The sequence below is a fragment of the Equus asinus genome, chromosome 11 (assembly GCF_041296235.1).
Source record: "Equus asinus isolate D_3611 breed Donkey chromosome 11, EquAss-T2T_v2, whole genome shotgun sequence".
NCBI lineage: Eukaryota > Metazoa > Chordata > Mammalia > Perissodactyla > Equidae > Equus > Equus asinus.
Genome location: NC_091800.1, coordinates 71490808 through 71511923, shown reverse-complemented (window position 1 = coordinate 71511923; position 21116 = coordinate 71490808). Strand labels below are relative to the sequence as shown.

Here is a 21116-nt window from a genome sequence, read left to right as displayed (position 1 = left end):
TTTTTAAAGACTGGCACATGAGCTAACATCTGTTGCCAATCTTCTTCTTTTTGTTTTTCTTCTTCTTCTTCTCTTCAAAGCCCCCCAGTACATAGGCCCATATTCTAGCTGTAGGTCCTTCTAGTTGTGGCATGTGGAATGTCACCTCAGCATGGCTTGATGAGTGGTGCCAAGTCCGCACCCAAGATCCAAACCAGGGAAACCCTGGGCCACCAAATCGGAGAGCGAGAACTTAATCACTCAGCCACTGGCCAGCCCCAGAGGATGTTATTTATTAACACTACCCCCCTCTTAAAGCTCAACAATCCCTTTATTTCAACAAAGAACTCTATATAAAAGAAAAAGTAAGATGGTTGGGGCTGGCCCCGTGGCCGAGTGGTTAAGTTTGCGCGCTCCGCTGCAGGCGGCCCAGTGTTTCGTCGGTTCGAATCCTGGGCGCGGACATGGCACTGCTCATCAAGCCACGCTGAGGCAGCGTCCCACATGCCACAACTAGAGGAACCCACAACGGAGAATACACAACTATGTACCGGGGGGCTTTGGGGAGAAAAAGGAAAAAATAAAATCTTTAAAAAAAAAAAAAAAAGAAAAAGTAAGATGGACTGAATAAGACGGTTTGCCAATGCCCTCAACCATCCATCCCCTGCTAAGGAGAGCCTGACCATTGGGCCAGAGTTAAGCCCACAGCAACACGGCTCATTCACAACCACAAACTGCAGGCATCGGGCCTAGGAGGACCCCAGACCTGCAGACAGAGGCCCCTGAACACCTGAACCTCCTAAATGCCAAGAAACATCACGCAAGGCTTTCACAGGGTCCTCGTTTGATCTTCTGTAGACGAGGAAGCTATGATGGACTTTTTCTCATAAAAATCAGAAAAATTTTTGAAAAAATACTATTGAAAACATCATTCATTCTAAATATAAAGTTTCAAAGCACTGCGTCTCACTGGAAACGTAATTCGTAAGTATATGATCTTTACATGCCTTATTAATTAGGCACATTAGTGCCAATTGATGAAATCTACCCTCACAGCATGGAAATCTGAAAACTACTTCTGACAAACACTTTTTTCCTACAAACCCTAACAGTTCTCCAGAACAACAGTAAATGAAATCTGAAGTTACTGCATATCAAGCTGTGGTTTGCAACAAAGCAGACTTAGATGGGAAAGCGAGACTACATGAAGGGAAAATAATGGGCCCCTAAAGATTCATAGAATCATTAGTTAAGCAGAAAAGTGAGCAAAACGGCAAATTTTAAAGAGGATATTTTATTTTTACAAGAAAAATAAAAATACTCCTGTCCGTTTATGAATCCTAAGATGGCAACTGAAATGGATCACAGAATAGTATCTAAACGGGAAAACACGCACGGTGCCCTATAAACCGCTTTCCTGCTCTCTTCTCCTCCCCTGACGGCCGATAAGCTTGTCCGGGGCTTTATTTTTCTGTGTCACCTTTCTACCTCTCCCTGGCGCAGATCTTAAGAATTCATTCTGCCTCTTCTGTCCAAGTATCAGCTTGGCCCAGAAAGTATTTGGGAGTCATCCTTACTCCCCAAGCCCGTCACAGTGAAGTGCCAAACCACCCCCTGTTAATGACGTGGCTGCTGACAAGCTAGAGGCAATTCCTCCGTACCCTTAGATTCCTATAGCCTTAGATTCTTCCCCTTTGAGACTCCATCCATCCAACCACCAGTAACAATATGTTTCCCAAGGCGAATGGAATGAGGAACACCCAATGTGTACAATATGTTCTGGTTTTATAAAAAGATGTTCTAAAAGACAAATGGGGTGGTTGCCTGGCTCACAATAATTCACATCCATGTTATTTGGTCTTGGGGAGCTGCCCCAATTACTTTTCAACAAGCTCCCTTCTTTACTTACATTAGCCAGAAACATTTTCTGCTGCTTACAAACCAGAGACTTTTAATTGAGGAAATATATAAAACAACTATACAGAAATACCATAAAATATCAATGCCTTTTTCTGGTCGGATGGATGGGGGCTATTTTTCTTTAAGTTTTTATGTATTTTCCCAATTTTCCACAGTGAACACAGATTGCTATGGGGTAAGTATTAAAGGACTCGAAAGGTTTTAGGGTTATTTTTTTTCTAAAGACCAAATGTTTCTCTGGTTCTCATTAAATCCCATAATCTGTTCAAAAGATGCCAAAACTCTAATGTTCACAGTCAAAATGTTAACAAGTAATTATCAAAATGAGCTATTATGACAGCTTCATGGACAATGACAATTCTTTCAACAATGCCTAAACCTCTCTTTCTAGGGGATGGAGGGGACAGAATACCGAGTTGCATGAAGTAATAAGAGGCAATGACTCATTTATCCCATGGCCTCATGGCTCTTGGGCATGACCAGTGACCATGATGCAACCTGCTGGGAAATGTCATTATACAATCACAACTTGGATTTTAAATAATGCTTTCTTTCTGAACAATTCTTAAAACACTCATATACTAAAATTATATATTCGATCTACTATTTCCTTTTCTACTTCTCTAACCTATAATGGGTAATACAGTAGAGATTAATGCGGCCTACTAACTCAGGTGAGATACTGCAAGTTCCACAGCTTTCCACCAGGGTTGCTGATATCTCCCTTCCAGCTTTCATGGTATGCTGTACTATGAACTTATCCTCTAAGAAAAATGCTTCTGAGATTATTATACATGTCCTGTCACTGCCATAAGTTAATAACATTTTACCTTGTCCTTCAGAGGCCTCAAGTTGTGAATAACACATAAATAGACAGGATTTCATAATGGAAAAATTTACCCAGATGTTAAGCTTTGGAGACACAAATTTAAAATTTCTTGTGGAAAAATTCTTGGCTACAGGTTTCCAAAATGCTATAACACAAGCAGAACAACTAACATTCTTGACTTGTTTTATCTTCACTGTCAGATGAATCTTTGCAAAGGAGGAGCAAATGCAGTCAGAAGGGCAAAGAATCGAAAATTTATCATTTGCAGGGAATTAATTAGAGCAAGGTCCAAATGATATGTCTTGGCAGCTCTCTGCTTGGAATGTCATACATTACTCAAAACAATATTTAATTGCAGATATGGGTGCCAAGCGCAGCAAGGAGATCCTACTTGGCTTGCTTACTTGAAGATTATGTTTCAAGCAATATTAAAAGATTTAGTTTCTGAGGTTATGAGAATCTTATTATTCAACTGGTTAATTCACATAGAAATTGCTAGAAAATAGAGAATGCCTAACACCTTTGGATGCCTTCAATATCATTTGGAAATTTGTCTTTGCAAGTGTTCTCAATCATTATATAGCTTAAAATCCAGCAAATAATGTGACTGGAGGGGAACTGACCCTTAGAATAAAGTGATTTGCTGAAGGTGCCCCAAGAGGATCAATGAACACAGAAGGTCTATTAACTATTTACTCCTGGTATGTGCAGGCAACATAATAGCTGCTGTGGAGGTCACAAAGGACCCAGGGCCAGCCTTTAAGGAACTTAACATCTCCCTAGAGGGATAGAGCCATGAATGATAACTAATAATATATAAAGAGGAGACAAACACCAAACAACGCTGTGAATGCTGGCGAAACTTAAATGTCACCTTGGATGTTTTCAAAGCATCTTCATCAGTCATCCACCAAACTAAGGTCACAATACTTATGAGCTAGTATTTTAGTTTATCTGAATGAATTTTTTCCCTCTTCCAAGTCTTTTCACCCACAGTTGAATCTATTTCCATCTCCCCTGACACCTACCTGGTACACCGTCAAGATGCAACTGAGCGCAGCGCGGTGGAAATGAAGGCCTAGACATTTTCTCAAGAGCTGAAATCAGCTGTGGCTCTTTTAACTAGCTTCCAATTTTTCTTAAGATTGTGGTAAAAAAAAAAAGATACATAACAAAGTTTCCTGTCTTAACTGTTTTTAAGTATCTAGTTCAGTAGTAAGTATGTTCACAAAGGTCTCCAGAACTTTTTCATTTTGCAAAACTGAAACTCCGTTCCCATTATACAACAATCCTCCATTCCCCCTCCCCCAGCCCCTGGCAACCACGCTTCTACTTTCTGTCTCTATGAATTTGACTACTCTAGGAACCTCATACAAGTGGATTCATACAGTATTGGTCTTTTTGTGACTGGCTTATTTCACTTAACATAATGTCCCCAAGCTTCATCCATGTTGTAGCATTTGACAGGATTTCCTTCCTTTTAAGACTGAATAATATTCCATAGTATGTATATACCACATATTACCCATTCAGCCATTGACACATGTTTGGGTTGCTTCCACCTCCCGGTTATCGCGGATAATGCTGTAATGAACAGAGGTGTACAACTATCTCTTCAAGACCCTGCTTTCAATTCTTTTGGATATATACCCAGAAGTGGGAGTGCTGGCTCATATGGCAATTCTGTTGAATATCTTGAGGAACTGCCATAATATTTTCCATAGCAGCTGCCATTTTACATTCCCAACAGCAGAACAAAAGGGTTTCAATTTCTCCACACCCTCACCAACACTTGTTGTATTCTGGTTTTTGATAGCAGACATCCTAATGGATGTGAAGTGATATATCATTGTGGTTTTGATTTGCATTTCTCTAACGATTAGTGATGTTTTTTGGCATAACTGAAGACTGAGAAAATGCTGGGATAGCAGTGAAGGCTTATTTTTTCAACCTGGACTAACACATCAAAGAAATGGATATTTGCCAGAATCAGAGTGAATGATGTTAGAAACGCAACAGCATGATGTTGGCAGGTACAACACAGTGACTTTCTAGCAAGCAGTCTCCCATTACTGATTCACTGAAAAATGTTGGGGGAGGAGTGGCAGTGAAGGAAAATTACTCAAAACCAACCCACTCCTCCAGCTCACTTGATTGAAACAGCCAAGATTTCCTATCTAATATGGCTGCCTATACTACAGGTCTCATTCTAATCACGCATATGCATGCGTTAAAAGAATTTTGGGTGATAAAGGTCTCTTCCACTTATTGGGAAAAATGTCCCATTCTACATTGGAACCAGAGCAGAAGACTGCCGGTGCATAAGTTGACAGCTAGAAGTCACAGCAGCAAATGGCCTCACCATTTCTTAAATGATGTTTCATAGAGAAACCAACGAAAGTTGCTATATGTCTGGATTGAATTGTGTCCCCGGAAAATTCACATATTGAAGTCCTAACCCCCAGTCCCCAGTGACCTTATTTGGAAACTGTATCTTTGCAGATGATCCAGTTAAGATGGAGTGACTGGAGTGGGCCCTAAATCAATATGATTGTGGCTTTGTAATGGGGAGCAACTGGGAGACACACACAGACAGAGAATGCCATGCGAAGACGAAGGCTGAGAATGGCAGAGATACATCAATAGGTCAAGGAACACTGGAGATTGCCAGAAAACCATGAGAGGCTAGGGGAGAGGCCTGGAACAGATTCTCCCTCACAGCCTCAGAAGGAACCAGCCCTGCCGACACCCTGACCTCGGACTTTCAGCCTCCAGAACTGTGGGACAATACATTTCTGTTGTTTAAGCCTCCCAGTCGGCAGTACTTTGTTAGAGAAGCCCTAAGACGTTCTATTTCCACAAATGACCACATGAGTTAAGTGATGGAGCAGCCCATGAAAACAGCCTACATTTGAAGTGTCACCTCAATGCCACAGCAGAGTGCTGCCCGTAGGACTTACAAACATCACCGACCACCCCAAGGGTTCATGTGGGTACAAGGCACAGAGAAAAACAACTTGTTTTGGTCTAGTACCTTGTGTACCACCAAACAATGACCAAAAACAAAACCAACTCCCCAGCCCCCTTGGTCAAGCATTTTTGGAGCGAGACAGAGGGCAAAAATAAGCTTGGAAGCTAAGCAATGGCACTTGTACCCACACAACACCTCTCTCTAAATGGTCCCGGGTTGGCAGGATGCCGAATGGCTGCTGGCACTGTCTTAGTTTCTGTTGAACCAGTTTTCTGGAGAAAATTAGAACTTTATTTTCTAAGACTGCCATGTACCTTTCAGGAGCTTCAAAAGAGAAGGCACCAATGGAAAAAGCCCACCTCAAAGAAACTGCCCTTGGAATGGCAAGGAAGGGGAAAAAAGCAGACAGACTATCTTTTTCACAAGGGGTTCAGAAAGTTCACAGTTGGCAAAGACCAAGACTTTGCTTGGAACGACGGTTTCCTCTTTAGAGGCAAACAATGGGTGCGAGCTTAACCAACCAGGAGAGCTCTGAGCAGGGCGGCGGAGGCATGAGCAGACACTTCATCACATGGTCAGCAAACAGGAGCCCCCATCACCCCCGTGAAGCCCACCTGGATGCAATGAGCTGTGAGATACAGCTGAAAGCCAGTTCATAAAGGAAAAGAGTACTTCCCAGTGCTATATTATGAAAGCAGTCGTCCCATTTAACAGCTCTAATAAAATATGTCATGTCGGTACTTCCATAAATAATTAAGCCAGGCTAAGTGATGATAAGATGGCTAACAGTAATGTCCAAGTTTTATTTCAACTCTCATATTCAGTATATGCTATAACTACTACACGACCCTGTCTGTTTTTTTGTTGTTGTTCATCATTTGGATTCTACTGATAAAATCGTCTATATATTAAATAAAAGCATGTTCATGAATCACAGGATTTATATGTGAATAAAAGGCATTTTTGTTGGTGCCTGCTATTGAAGCAATGTCATATGGGAGATGGGATGAAGGACGGAGGGGTCAGAGGGTGTAAAGAGGAGCTTCACCTGAGACGGCCGGGATGGAAGTAAAGGCAGAGGAAGAGAGACAAGCATAAGTTTTACAGGCATGAACTTGAGGAAGCCTGTGTCTGGTGGTCTTAATTTTCTCTGTAAGGTAGGAGTCTTGGTCATCTCCTAAGAGAGAGGGTATCCTGGCTCTTCACTCGCTGGCCCTGCTGGCTCCCTTGTTCATGGCTGCTGGGCAGGTTCAGCAATGGGAGGCAGTGATAGGAGACGGGTGGTCAGGAAGAGAGGGGTGGGAGGTGGGCCACTCATCACTCACCCCTCCTCTGGTCCCCTCCTGGCCTTGCTGTGGCCCTGGCTCCTGCCGGTTGGCCCCTCCTACACAGCCACAGCATGACCAGTTTGGGAACCAGTCCCTCTTCTTGCTCCTTCAAGACTAAGGGTGACAACCGTGTCCCACTGTTGTTTCATCACCCAGTACTGGTTTCCTGAACCTTCCTGTCCACATGTCTATGAACTGTCCCATCAGTAAATTATTTTCAGGGAAAACCTTTTAAGGGTGTTGTTTGTCTCCTGCCGTGAACCTGACCGGTGGGGCCACAGGAGTAACAGAGCTGACCTAAGGAGACTGGGGAGGTCTGCAACAGCCACCTTGGGACACGGGAGAGCAGGGACTAAGGGCACTCTGTTATAGGTGTGGGAGGCTCCGAGAACCAGGGCAGATCTGAGTTTGTAAATTTACAGTGGCAACAACCTCCGCTGTAGTGTCATTTTCTGCAACAGCCCTTACGTGCCTGGTGCAGTGGCAGAGAGGAAACGGGTTGTGGCCGCCGCCAGAAGCGTGGCATGGCAAGGGAGGCTGTGAGGTGCTGGCCAAGGGTGGGTATCCTAAATAATAAACCACTGAGATTGGGAAGAGAGAACATGGAAAGCGAAGCAATGAGGGCCCAGTGCCTAGCGAAGAGGACGGCGCAAGAGGAGGTCGCTGCAAGGTTGAACGGGAGGTGCAACGGGAGGGAAGAGACGGAGGGGCAGATCAGCTAGGATTCAGAAAGCCAACTCGACGCCAGCGCTGGAAAAATATCACAAATACTGGGACACAGGCTTCCACAAAATGTTACCAAATATTTATTATTGGACATCTACCCCATTTCTGGTGTCCCTGTATCCTGAGAAACTCAGTCACACACGCCTTTTATTTCCTGTTTCTGCTGCTCCCGGTTAAGGGACACGTACTCAGAATCAGGAATGGGGGAACGCTTTCAATTACACATCAGATAGAGTCTTACGCACAATGAGCTTTAAGTATTTTTTTCAAAGAAATATCAAAAAAATATTTCTACAAAATATTTAGTGAGAAGACTAAAGAGACACCTTTATTTTAAAAAGGTGTGTGTTAAGGGAAAGGCTTCTTGAGGCTCAGCATGAAATATGTGCTCTTTCCCTTCATTTTTATAATACTCAATATGATTTTTTTACAGGTTGAGTTGGGTCCCCTCCAAGATTCATATTTTGAAGTTCTAACTCCCAGTACCTCAGAATGTCACCTTATTTGGAAATAGGGTCTTTACAGAGGTCATCAAGTTAAAATAAGGTCATTAGGATGGGCCCTAATCCAGCAAGACTGTGTTCCTATAGAAAAACGGAAATTCAGAGATAGACACCCACCCAGGGAGAGCGTCATGTAACATGGAGGCAGAGACTGGGGTGCTGCGTCTACAAGTCAAGGAGCACCACAGATAGCCGGCAAACCACCAGAAGCCAGGAGAGGCCTGGAACACATCCCCCCTCAGAGGGAGCCAATCCTGCCGACATCTTGGATTTTGGACTTCTAGCCTCCAAATCTTGTGGTACTTTGTGGTGGCAGCCCAAGGAAACCAATATCTTTTAACCATGAAAAAGGTATTGTCATGATATCCTAATAACTCAACAAATGCTCTTTGGTCTTGCTTTTCAACCCATTAGACATTCAGTCCTATGTCTAGATTAAAGGAACTGAGCACTTGAGTTCTGTTTGCTGACAGAAACACATTCTGACAAATGATCATGGGAAGATTACACAACAGCTAAATGCACTTTATAGTTCACCTCATGAGCAAATCACATCAAAATTCAATGAGAAGCCAATGAAAGCAATCACCCCACTCCTTTCCAGTGATTTTGAATGGAGTCCACTGAAGATGCTGGATTCAAATGCTTTCCCAACCTGGTCTTGACCTAAGTGTGGCAAGCTGAACAGAATAGCTTCTGGGTGACAAGGAAATTGCAACACAAAGAGTGAACATAATTTTCCTAATATACATGGAAACCAAGCACTCAACCTCCCTTGAGGTTTGTATGACTGACATCATCACCGTGAATCTTGGAAGTTCATTTATAAGCCACAGATTCTCCTTTGTGACTAGAAACAAGGGAATGCCTTTCATTAGCAACCTGAGCAACGTTCCTTTCATGACACCTAAAAGAAGACATTTCTAGTAAAACAGCTGTCATAGATGGGCCTGTGCTAGTTGATTTCCGAGTCCTCTGTGACAGCATGGAGCCAGCAGGCTGTCCACCTAAGGACCATCGATGCTCTCCCACTCTCTGGGAGCTCCCCTCCCATGTGCTGCCAAGTCCCATCAATTCTACTTCCTCCATTTCTCTGGCATCTGTCAGCTCCCCAGCATTCTGTCTGGGGCGCTTCTCATCTCCACCATGCCTATATGATATTGTGAGGCCTCCGGTCACTGGGAACGCCTCCTGCAGGCTCAGCACTGTTTCATCCATCCTACGCACTTCAGAGCACCTATCACCACGTCTGTCCCAAGGACCAGCAGGACTGACACGCTGGGTTATCCTCTCTAAGGGCTCCTGATGGCCTGGGACCATCTAACGATGAGGCAAAAGCAGGGCTTAAAGACAGGGAAGTGCTGGGCTGGGGTCCCCGCTCCTTCTCCCCAGCTCTATGACCTAGACCAAGCCCCTTACACTCTCTCAGCCTCACCGGGGTCGTTCACGCCTACCTCGGCGCTGCACTGATCAGCCACGAATAAGATAATCTATGTACAGACCTAGCGTGATGTCTGGCACACAGCAAGGAGTTTTTTTAAAGGGGAGTCATCATTTTTATTCGCTATCTTATCACCAGCAGTACCTTGCCTCACGCCCCGTAAACATTTACGGAACCCACATTGTGTTTCCAAGATCTCATTCCATAAAATAACACCAGAGACACAGAATTCCATTGTGGGTACCTAGTGCAGCTTCCTATTTATATCAATGAGGAAGGAGACACCTATAAAGCTCTTGCTCAGTTATAAAGTACTAAAGACTTTTAGAATGGCTCTTTTACATGATCATTTTATCTACAGAAGATCCCAAATTGATTAAATCATTCCATATCTTTCTTAGGAGTTAAAACCATTATGGCCAACTAAAATGTTCAAAGTGATGGAAAACAACAAACCAGTGAATCAGAAAAAACAGCAGATAATTTAAAAATCACTGCAATTCTATGTCAATATGTTCCATCTTAACCTTCAAACGCAAGAGTTTTTAGCCAGCTAAGCGCTCCCTTGAAATGGGTCCAGGAAGCCTGTGCTGCGAAGACCTGCCCTACGGGGTCTCGAAACCTTCCATCTACCTAGATACTCTCCATCCACTCTGTGCTAGGAGGACAGACATTGTCCTAGGAAAATCTTAGCTCTCGGAAAATGGAGAAACTTTGGGCTAAGTAAATAGAGAAGACAAAGAATTCAAAGCAAAAATGCATGTAAAGTTTTTAAGCTAAAAGAACACCCCTTCAATTTTAAAGGTGACTGAAGTGAAGCTCAGAGAAGCCACAGATATGTCAAAAAAGGGAAGTCAACGTGCTTGTCACTGAGGTTTCCTCACAACCACCCAAGTGGCACTTCATTCTAATCGGCCTTCGAGAGCCACCTGGGGTCCAGCTCTATCTTAGGTAACAACTCAGCCTCCAAAGCAAGCTCAAGTCTAATGTGAGGCTACACAGAAGGCGGGGGAAAAGGAGAGGACTTACTCCACCTGACCTAAGTATGCTATTTTTCATTTTAAAGTGCTTTCACAGGCTTTTTTCCACTTCACCTACCCAACAGCTCCACAATGAAAGCAGAATCTCAATCCTGTTAAAGAACAATAATGAGGGCCAGCCCTGTGGCCCAGGGGTTGAGTTTGGCACGCTCCACTTCGGCAGCCTGGGTTCAATTCATGGGCATGGACCTACGCCTCACTGGCAGCCATACTGTGGCAGCAACCCACATACAAAATAGAGGAAGATTGACACAGATGTTAGCTTAGAGCAAGTCTTCCTCAGCAAAAAAAAAAAAAAGAAAAAGAAAAAAGAAATGAAAGCTTAGAAGGAAAAGAAGAAAAAGGGCTAACTTTTACAAGAACCAAATACGTGTCCAGGACTCTGCACGGTGTTTTTACAGGCGGGACGTCATTTGAGCCTCACCTCCCTCGACACAGTAGGCATTCTCCACATTTAGAGACGAGATAATTTGAGAATGGTTATCAACTCGTCCCAAGCTACACGGCTAGGAAGCGATGAAGCCAAGCTCCAGCGTCCTGATTTTCCCCTTTAACCACTGTTTCTCATAATTAAGAAAATTTATTATCTTGATTTAAAAGAAGGGAAAAAAGCAGCTTCTCAAACTCCCTACATTTTCTCAGAATATTGGCCCATGTTAGTGTCAGACACAGACATTCTCCATTACAGTTTGTTCTTTTTATTTATTAAGTTCTACTGAGAGATTCTTTTTTTCAGGGAGAAAATAGCAAACAGCTGTTAAGGAATGCCGGCAATCACGTCAGAGCTACAGAACTCACTTTGATCACAGCGTAGACACTAAAGTTGAAAGGGGCGCTCACAACCATTTTGGACCAACATTTAAATTCGACTCTTTGCTTCTAAGGAGCTAGAAAGGAAGGCTGGCTGAAGCATTTAGCTGAAATGACTCACGAAAAAAATTTTAATCTATTAAAATAGCCTTTAAATTTAACCTCCTGGGGCCAGACCCTGACAGCACCATTTATCATTCAAGTTAAATAAAACAGAGAAAGGACTATGCAAAGCAGAGTGGACATAAATACTATTTCAGAAACTGTGCTAGTAAAAGGAGCCAAAAGCAATGCTGATAAGGAGAAAGACACATTGACTTATTTTTAAAAAGCTGAGTGAACTTGTGAAATTCCTTCCCCTCATTCTGGTTCAGACTGTAGCTGCTTAAGAGGCAGTTAATGCAGCTCTGGGCATACACGTCTCCCCTCTGGTTTTAAACAGCAGTTAAATTTTATGTCCGTCTCACCATCACCACCACCACCTCCTCCTCTTATGTGCATTTCAAACAAAAGAAGAAAATAAACTAACCCTGGGACTCATACGCCTGCCTGTCACTATAACCTCACCCAGGGACTCATGATTCCAGGGGAGTGAGAAGCAGAATGCTTCTAAGAAAGAGAGAAAGATTTTCTCCCGAGACCTTTAGTGAAATGTGTAGTCCACCTCTCTGGGGACAAAAAAAAAGAAAAAAAGACTTTCAGTGGCTTACCAAAAAAGCGCACATTCCCTGAGATGGCTGAAGTAGACATAAGAAAGGGAAAACAAAATTCATTCAAAATAAAAAAGCCGAAGACAGAAAAGGCAGGTGAATTCCTAAAGACACAGCTGCTATGAGCGAGCAACAAGCCCAGCTCGAGGCCGTCAGCCTCAGCTTTCCTGACACAAGTTGGGTCCCCAAAAGGAAACCCGGAGCTTTTTAAAAAGAGACTTCTGCTTCATCCTTTTTTCCGAGCTCAAGCTCATGCAGACGGCTTCAGAATTCTACAGCTACTTAGGACCTCCCGCGGAACCACAAAGCACTTGGAAGAACGAGCTCTCAATGGTCAAGCCCAGGTTTCAGGGAAAATTAAAGAAGTTAAACAACCGTTTCATTTCAGAATGTAAGAAAATGAAATAAATGTTTACTCATTTAAGGACTAATCATATGAAACTCCTAATTAGGTCTCAGCACAATTTTGCTCCCAGTAAAAAACCTTTATGGACTCTTTGATTATAATATGCAAAATAATTATTTTTCTTAAAAATTTCAGAGGTTCTCTGTTTTCAAAAAACTTATTTCCTAAGAAAGTGTTGTCTAGAAAATATTTGAGGGTGCTGGCCCTGTGGCCGAGCAGTTCAGTTTGCCCGCTCTGCTTTGGCAGCCCAGGGTTTCGCCGGTTCTGATCCTGGGCGCGGACATGGCACCGCTCATCAGGCCATGCTGGGGCGGCGTCCCACATAGCACAACCAGAAGGTCCTACAACTACAATATACAACTATGTACTGGGGGGCTTTGGGGAGAGAAGAAAAAAAGAAAAAAAAAGACTGGCAACAGATGTTAGCTCAGGTGCCAATCTTAAAAAAAAAAAAAGAAAGCATTTGATTTCTTTCAGTCTTCTCTCTCTCGCTGCCAAGTGGCATATAGTTCGGTCCAATGTAGTTCTGTGACGTTTACGTGAGTTACCCCCCCAAACACACAACTAAACCCTGACCCTTCCTGACGCTCCATAAGTAGCACATCATATATAAATCACAGCGTGCGTATTCACCTTTGGCAGATTTGTTTTCAGCACTTAATGGGTACACGGTATCTACTATACCTGATCAGCCTTAGGGGGCTTTGGGATTTTTTTTTTTTTAAGATTAAAAATCCTTTTTCTCAAAGAGTTTACCATCTGTCTGGGGAAGTAAATACAATCATGAAAAATTAAACAGCGCATCAACAATGATGTCAACACAGGGTTCCGACTTCCAAAAATGGAAAAGGAGAAACAAAGACTTTACTATCATCTAGACCAAAACGCTCCTTTTGTAGATAAGTAAACTGAGTCTCAGCAGGGATATAAAGGACCTCATTAGGGAGTGAGGCGAGATCAGAGTCCTGGATTCCTAGTCTAATCAGAGGTACAGACAGCAAGTACTGTAAGAAGGGAGACAGGCCCCCAGCAAGAGCCACGGGGGAGGCCTGGATGTTGGTGGGATCAGTAAATTTGCTGGAAGTGGAGGTTGGGCGGTGTTGAGAATGCGGAAAGAACAAGAGTGGCCAGCACAGAGGTGAGAATGTGTGACCTTCCATAGAAGAAGCCGCAGGAAGCGAGTCTGAAAAGACCCAGTGGGGCAAGACAGTGGAAGCCCAAGGATCTCATAAGAGGCGGCAGCTCAGGGCAGAGAAGGAGGACAAAGTTGGGGTTGTGTGGGCTGGGTTCCAATCCCCATCCTATCTTAACGCTGTGCAAACGTGAGGAAGTGACTACAATCTCTTCCCTTTGGTTCCTTCATCTTAACGAGAAGACAGCACCAACCACTTCTCATAAGGTGTGAGTTCAATGACCGAACAGGGGCTCGGGCAGTCGGTTACAGGTACTGGGCATCCACCAGGTCAAGGCACGGTTCAGGTGTAGGGTCCTATGACAAACAAGAACAAAGGAGGCCCTGCCCCCACAGAACTCACATTCTACCTGCAGGAGGCCAAAACAAGCATGTAAACAAAGAAGAGAATTTCCTGGCATGAGATGCTAGTGCAGAAGATAAAACACCCAGGACAGGTGTGAAGAATAAGGGTGGAAGGAGCTGAGCGGCTCAGTTGTGTAGACCCTCAGTGAGGGCTCAACGGCTCTCCTCCCAGCCTCCCCAAACTAAGAAATCCATACTTTGTCCTCAGGCAGTTGGCAGCTATAAAAGCTTCTGAGTAAAGCCATGACAAGACATAAATACAAGAAGGGCACAACGAGCGTTTTCTGGGGTGCCTACGGTTGACATTGAGTTCTTTCTGCCACAACGAGTGCTTGGTGCTGCTTCCTAAAGACTCCCCCTGCGGTCTACCTGCGGGTCGCAGGCCACTCCTAACTCTTCGACAGAGACTAGGTGTGTCTTCCTGTCACCTGTGAGCATCTTTCCCAAGTGTTTTCACCAAGGCTGCTCAAAAGAAGCAAAGATGACTCCATTTTATTTCCTCTGCTCTTCTCAGCTCCTCCTAGGGTGACCTTGGTAATGAAAACACATAAACTGAATAAACACTTGGGGAAGAAACCATCTGCTTCATCCTACAAATGTCAGTAGGAAAACTGCTTGTTTACCAGCAGGGTCATGAGGACAGGACACATAAAACCTTCTCAAGGGCCTTCAGGGAGGTGGTCCTGGCGGTGGGAGACAGTCATTAACCCTGGCAGATCTGCAGGAGCCATTTTGTTTCATAACCTCTGGTTGGAAGAGAAGGCTGCACCTGTCATAAGCCACAGGGTGCAGCTTATTTGCACAGCATTTTCCACATAAAGATGATAAAAATGCCATGTACGAACTTACTATAAATATTGTTTTTGAACTTTCAACTCTGCAGAGGAAATACCTAAAAAAACTGTCCCAGTTCAAGAGTAAGAGTGGGGGTGGAACCAGCTACAGAGTAGAAAAGTCTGACGCTCAGTGCTGGGGCCTTTCCAAAGGGTAAATTCCTTAATAATTTTTTTCAGGCTATAAATAACGATGGAGACAACCATGGAGAGTATGGATTGGTTATCTGTGCCAGGAAACGTTTAGGGAATTTGCATTTAAAATGACGACTTTGCCTGCATCCATTCTCTAAAACAAAAGCAATAAGAAAAGGCCCAGGAAATTCAGTCCCCAAGGACAGACAGACACGGATCAGAGAAGAATGTTCCCAAAAGGAAACTGTAATGACTTCTGGCCAAACGCCCTGCTCATCTGTGTGGCAAATGTTGAGTGAGCAACAGGAATGCATTCTCTCGGGACATCCAGGCAAAGGGCGGATCACTGTGGGCAAGGGGACACTTCCAAGGTCATACACTCAGCCTGGAGGAATTCACAGCAAAGCATTCTGGAGCAAGGTTTGAAAAGCAGTTGTGGGGAGCTGGGTGTCCTGCAGTCCTGTGTCACCTCGCTCCAACCCTGAGCACAGACTGACTCACCAGGGCCAGCCTGATGCCTTCCAGCTGCGCGAAGGCCTGGCTGTTTCTGTTCTTCAAGAGCACAAGGTAGCAATTTAGAATCAGCTTAGTCGATAAAAATGCTGATTTCTGCCTTTCTACAGGCAGTTATGGAAAACATCTGTTGCCCACTGGCTGAGAAGGGACATTCTGACCAAACTTAGAAAAATAAAAATAAAATATGAATGGATGAGGCATGTGAAAAACTAACAATGATATTAATTCTACTTGTCAAATCAGCTCATGCTAATGTTCAGACAGCAAGCATTTAACGAGCAACTACTCCATGCCAGGCGCCGTGCTAGGTGCTGGGGCTGAGACCATAAGGCCAGGTCCCTGCCCCGCAAAGCCAGCAGCAAAGTGGCAAATCCACTACATGAACACCACTAATCCTACTTGTTCGCAGCTCTCAGCATGTGCCAAGGGCCATTCCAAACACTTTGTATCATCTCTTTCTCATTCTCATAAAATGAGGTAGGGTTTACTACCAGCCTCGTTGTTACAGGGGAGAAAGCTGAGATACAGAGAGGGTTGAGTGTCTTGTTCAAGGGATCAGTGAGTCAGTAAGAGGAGCTGGGAATTGAACCCAGGCAGTCTGGCTCCATCCTCATAGGTGTATGAGCAAAGATGTCTGAAGGAAGGAAGAAAAAGCTCCAGCCACTGCCGCAAGGGGTTAGTGTCTGGGTAACACTGATAGGGCCTTTAAGGGTGCATAGGAGTTGGGGGTCAGGGGTGGGTGGAAGAATAAGACAGGTTCCTTCCAGACAGAAGAATTACAAATGTACAGCACAGCCATCAGAAGTTACCAAGTAAAATAATTTTTAAAGATGAATACACACTTCTATTCTTAGTTTTTTGGCAGGGAGTTTCTGTACAGTTCCTAATGAAAGAGTAGCTAGGAACAGAGCCTTGACAGTCTTTGGTCTAGGGAAACGGAAGAACCGTAGTTGAATACAGTACAGTACGCCCTGGAGTTCGGGCACACACAGCAGCATTCAACAGCTCCTGGGACCAAACCACACAGGGGAACACCACTAATAGGATGTGCTGCTAGAAACTTGGGCTCAGAAGCCCTTAACAGTACCAAGCAGGAAACACCGGAACTAAATACCTCACCAAACCAGTCTGGCAATGAAGAGAAAAATTGGGGGGAGGGGTGGGGGCGCACTTGATCCAGGAGGCCTCACTCTAACGGCTGGCAGGTGCGCACCTCAATTTATTTTTACAATTTCAGCAGATTAGCGATGGCTTTGTCCAGCAGAGCACAAAGAAGTTCCCAAGTCCTTGAAAGATATGCATTCCACAACAAGAAAATTAGAAAGATACAAAGGTTGTTTGCAATGTCCAATAAATTGGCGGTTTTCAACATAGCTATTTCTGAGGTTTATCTTTCCCTGAGACATTTAATGGTAATTCACACTCTCTGAACAATATTCTTTGAAATGAACATAATTTAGTGAATCATACCACATAAATGATTAAATGATGGGTTGCGGACGTTAATGCCGACTATTAAAATTTAGTCACTCTAGCCAACAGGAATAACAGACAGATTGTCTCCACTTTAAAAAACACGTTGTTTCCCAAAGTTTGTTTGTAAGTTGGTTGTTTGGAACTCAAGAGCTATTTCCTTCCCAGACAAACAACGTTCGATGTGATGTTTAGTAGCCAAGACAGAACACAGAAAACTGAATCCAGGGGGTCCTACGACTTCCACCGACCCTAATCAATGTAAGGGATAAGGACTCTTGAGGAAAGGGCAATGAGTTCTAGAGAGCTGGACACATGCCCCTAGGACCCTCCCTGCCTTGGGAACAAGAAACCCTCCAACTGCACAGAACTGGTGGCAGACCCTAACCTCCAGCAGTTCTGTGTGAGGAGGAGGTTGGCTGGTGAGAAGGACGAGGGAGGGCAGGGGTCAGTGAGGCAGGGGCTCCGAGGAAAACAGCAGAAGCATGCGGGTGAGGGGCTCCAAGTAATGGAAGAGCCCATGGCTGCTGGTTCCTTCTTCTCTGCCCGGCTCCCAGACACCCCTTTTGTCGTCCCCTCGCCCCCGGGAGGGTGGGCCTCTTCAACTCGAGGGCTGACACACTGTGGGCCTGATCAGGGTTTTCTGTACCCCCATTCTTCACCCACAGACACAGTCATCAACTTCTCTCCTGACATGAGAACACCCAGACGACTCTTCGATGGTTTTCTCAGGATTTTTCTCGCCGGTAATCTAGAGCAGTGGTGCTCACACACGCATGCACACATCAATGTGAGAGGAAGTGCCTGTGATAAGCCAACGAAACTGAGATCCATCCACAAGACCACAGTTCCCTCCAATTCAAATATACATACACAATACATACATATGCATGTACATACATACATATATCTGTATATGGAAAGTCACAGTAAAATTCAAGTGATATGACTGCTGATATCACTACACAGGCAGTTCATGCATAAATATAAAAATCGGACAGCTCAGAACCAGATCGGCTCAGAGAAGCGTGGTGAGGGTGGGAGGGAGGGGTAGAGTACCACACCTCTTCCTGCCACCTCCTGCCACTGCAACACAGGGATGAGACGAATCTCCCCAAGCCCAAGGCTGCTCACACACTTGAGTTCACAGATACACTCCCAACTTACTGGAACTTCAAACGCCTCCTGGGTGTCATCCAGCATCTGGATTTTGATGGACATGAGTTTTCCTGAAGGTGTTGGGGGTGGCTTCTGTCCATGTTCCAAGGTACTGATCCCCGAATTCTCCGGGGCCCCCAGTCGCGATCCTGGAGTTGGCCTCTGCTCTATTTCTCCCATGATGAAAGCAGATTATATAATATCTACGGGAAGCAATGAGAAAGAAAAATACATCAGAAGAGGAGATGCATTTAAACCATCAAAGTAACACTTGTCTTCTACTCTGCATCGTGGGAATTTCCCAGACCACACCAGGGGAGGCGGTCCATCGCCTGCATGGAAATCACACATGGTGAGGCTCCAGTTCATTCGCTAACAGCACCACCTTTAACCACTCAAGCCATGCAAATATTTGTGCATATTTTATTCTTTTGCACATTTTTACATATTTTATTCTTTTCTACTTTTACAGTCAACTCTTAATTATATATGCTATAGATTCGGATGTGTTCAACATATTATTCAGTGTCTACGAAGAGCCAGCCACTACTTCTTACACATTTTGAGTCTACTGGGAAGAACATAAACAGTGCCTCAGCCATATCATTAGCATCCATTAATTAGCTCTGATGGACACACCAACATACTAAGGAATGTGGGTATTATAAAGATAAAGAAAGAAAACACACTGTGCCTCCCGAGTTTGTAATCTGGTTGAGGAAACTAAACATACACTCAGACAAAACACAGGCGACATAAGGAGGGTCTTTTCTCTTGATTTTTTCTGCTTGTTTCTATTACAATTACCTCCGAATTCATTTCTTTCCTGCCACTCCCCTCTAACTGTTCACCCTTTCCCAAGAAACCATTCTACATATCACAGCATCAAGAAAGTTACTTTTCTAAAAACAAAACACAATCCTCTCTCCTCTACAAACAGTGCACTCTTCTCCCATGAGACATCCCACTTCTCACTCTCCTCCTATTGCCTCTGTCTTGCTCCAGGTCTTGACATGTGTGTCTCTCTCTGGCCAAAAGCTCTGTACTCCTCCATCTGGAAACTTCTACCAGTGCTTTAAAACTCAGTTCAAATGTCACATCCCTGATACCTGGGCAGAGCTCAGTGCTGCTGCCCCCTCTGTGTTCATGATCCCGTCAAGCCTCAGCACGGGGATGAATCCCATCTGAACCTGCCTGATTACTTCCCCCATGACCTCATGATCACCCCAAAGCAGGAACCAGACCTTGAATATTCTTTGGATCTCAGCACTACCTAGGCACGATGCCAGGCAGAGAGTGGAATTCAATAATGGCTGCTTGATGACTGGACCAATCAGCCAGTACATTTATACCATGGCTGTCTATTAAGTGTCACAAGAGCACAAAGGAATGAGACTTCAGTGAGGTGATGTGGTTTAAGAAAAAGCGGGGGTCAGAGGGCTTCCACCATGGAGAAGGTAGGAATTGAACTCAATGTAGTCTCAAAGGTTGGGTAATACTTGGAAGGAGACAGAAATACACAAAGAGAGGGCATACCGGGGAAATGGAAGAGCACCAACAAAGCCATGGGACAGAAAAGAGATGGCATATAGGAAGATGAGTGAGAATTAATGCTGAAGAGTTAAAGACGCCTTTGGAAAATGGCTGGAATCAGACTATAAAGGATCTCAAATGCCTAGCTGAGAAATGTGGTCTTTGCCCTGTAGGCAGCAGGGAGCCACTGGGGTAAGAATAATGACACAACAAAAGTAGAATTTAAGAAAAATGAGTCTGAAGATGATATATACAATGGACTGGAAAAAGGGAGACTGGATGGCAGGGGCTGGGGGGCTCCAGTTACTAAGCTATTGCAACAATTTGTGCTTGAGGGGATAACTTGGACAGTGGCGATGGAAATGAAAAGGTGATGCTAAAAACCCCCGTTTATGGAAAAATTAACCCAATGTTGTAAATGGTTAGCTACTGAGAGGAGGTAAAACTGTAACAATGATTGGAAAGTTTTAAATCAGGGTAGAGGAGAGGAAGTAGGAGGGGAAGGTGTGAGTTTGATCAGGGACACCGTGTAGGGTTATAAAAGAACAGTCAGTAGGCTGTCGGGGAGGTGGAGCTGGATGTGGGCTACGGGTTCAGAGTCCATCTCACTGTGCAAGTGAAAGCCACGAGGAGAGTGAAAGAAGGGGGGAGATGTGGAACCAAAAAAGCAAAAAGAACAAACATGCCAAGTCGTGAGGGTTGTTACAGGCTGAACTGTGTCCCCCTCCCAAATTCTTACATTGAAGCCGTAACCCCCAGTAGATCAGAATGTGACTGTATTTGGAGAAAGGGTCTTGAAAGAGGGGATAAAGTTAAAATGAAGCCATTTAAAATGGGTTATAATCCAATATGACTGCTGTCCTTATAAGAGGAAGAAATTTGGACACAGAGACACCAGGGACGCACAAGCACAGAGAGAAGACCACGTGAGGACACAGCCAGAAGGCAGCCAGCCATCGGCAAGTCAAAGAGAGAGGCCTCAGGAGAAACCAACCTGCCAACACCTTGACTGGGACCTCCAGCCTCCAGAACTGTGAGAAAATACATTTCTGTTGTTTAAGGCCCCTCATCTGTGGTACTTTGTTGTGCCAGGTCTAGCAAACTAATACAAGGGTCAATGGAGAAGATGGGAAAGAGGAATAAAAAGAATGACCCAGGGGACACTTAAGTGACAAGGAAAGCCATGGAACAGGCACTAAGGGGTCATCTACAGTTTGAAGAAAGGAGTTAAGTGCTGTGTCTTACACATTGGATAACAAGTCACCCTT

The 21116-nt window shown here is 44.3% G+C and overlaps 1 protein-coding gene across 4 annotated transcripts in view; it reads right to left on the bottom strand.

The window, feature by feature from the left end:
- Positions 1 to 21116, bottom strand: part of FARP1 (FERM, ARH/RhoGEF and pleckstrin domain protein 1) — a 288920-nt gene that overhangs the window by 213389 nt on the left and 54415 nt on the right. For all 4 annotated transcript variants that reach the window (XM_070520054.1, XM_044779783.2, XM_044779785.2 and 1 more), the window contains one exon: positions 18325 to 18518. In XM_070520054.1, coding sequence (XP_070376155.1) covers positions 18325 to 18495 — 171 coding nt within the window. In that variant the 5' untranslated portion in view covers positions 18496 to 18518. The remainder of the gene's footprint in view (positions 1 to 18324; positions 18519 to 21116) is intronic.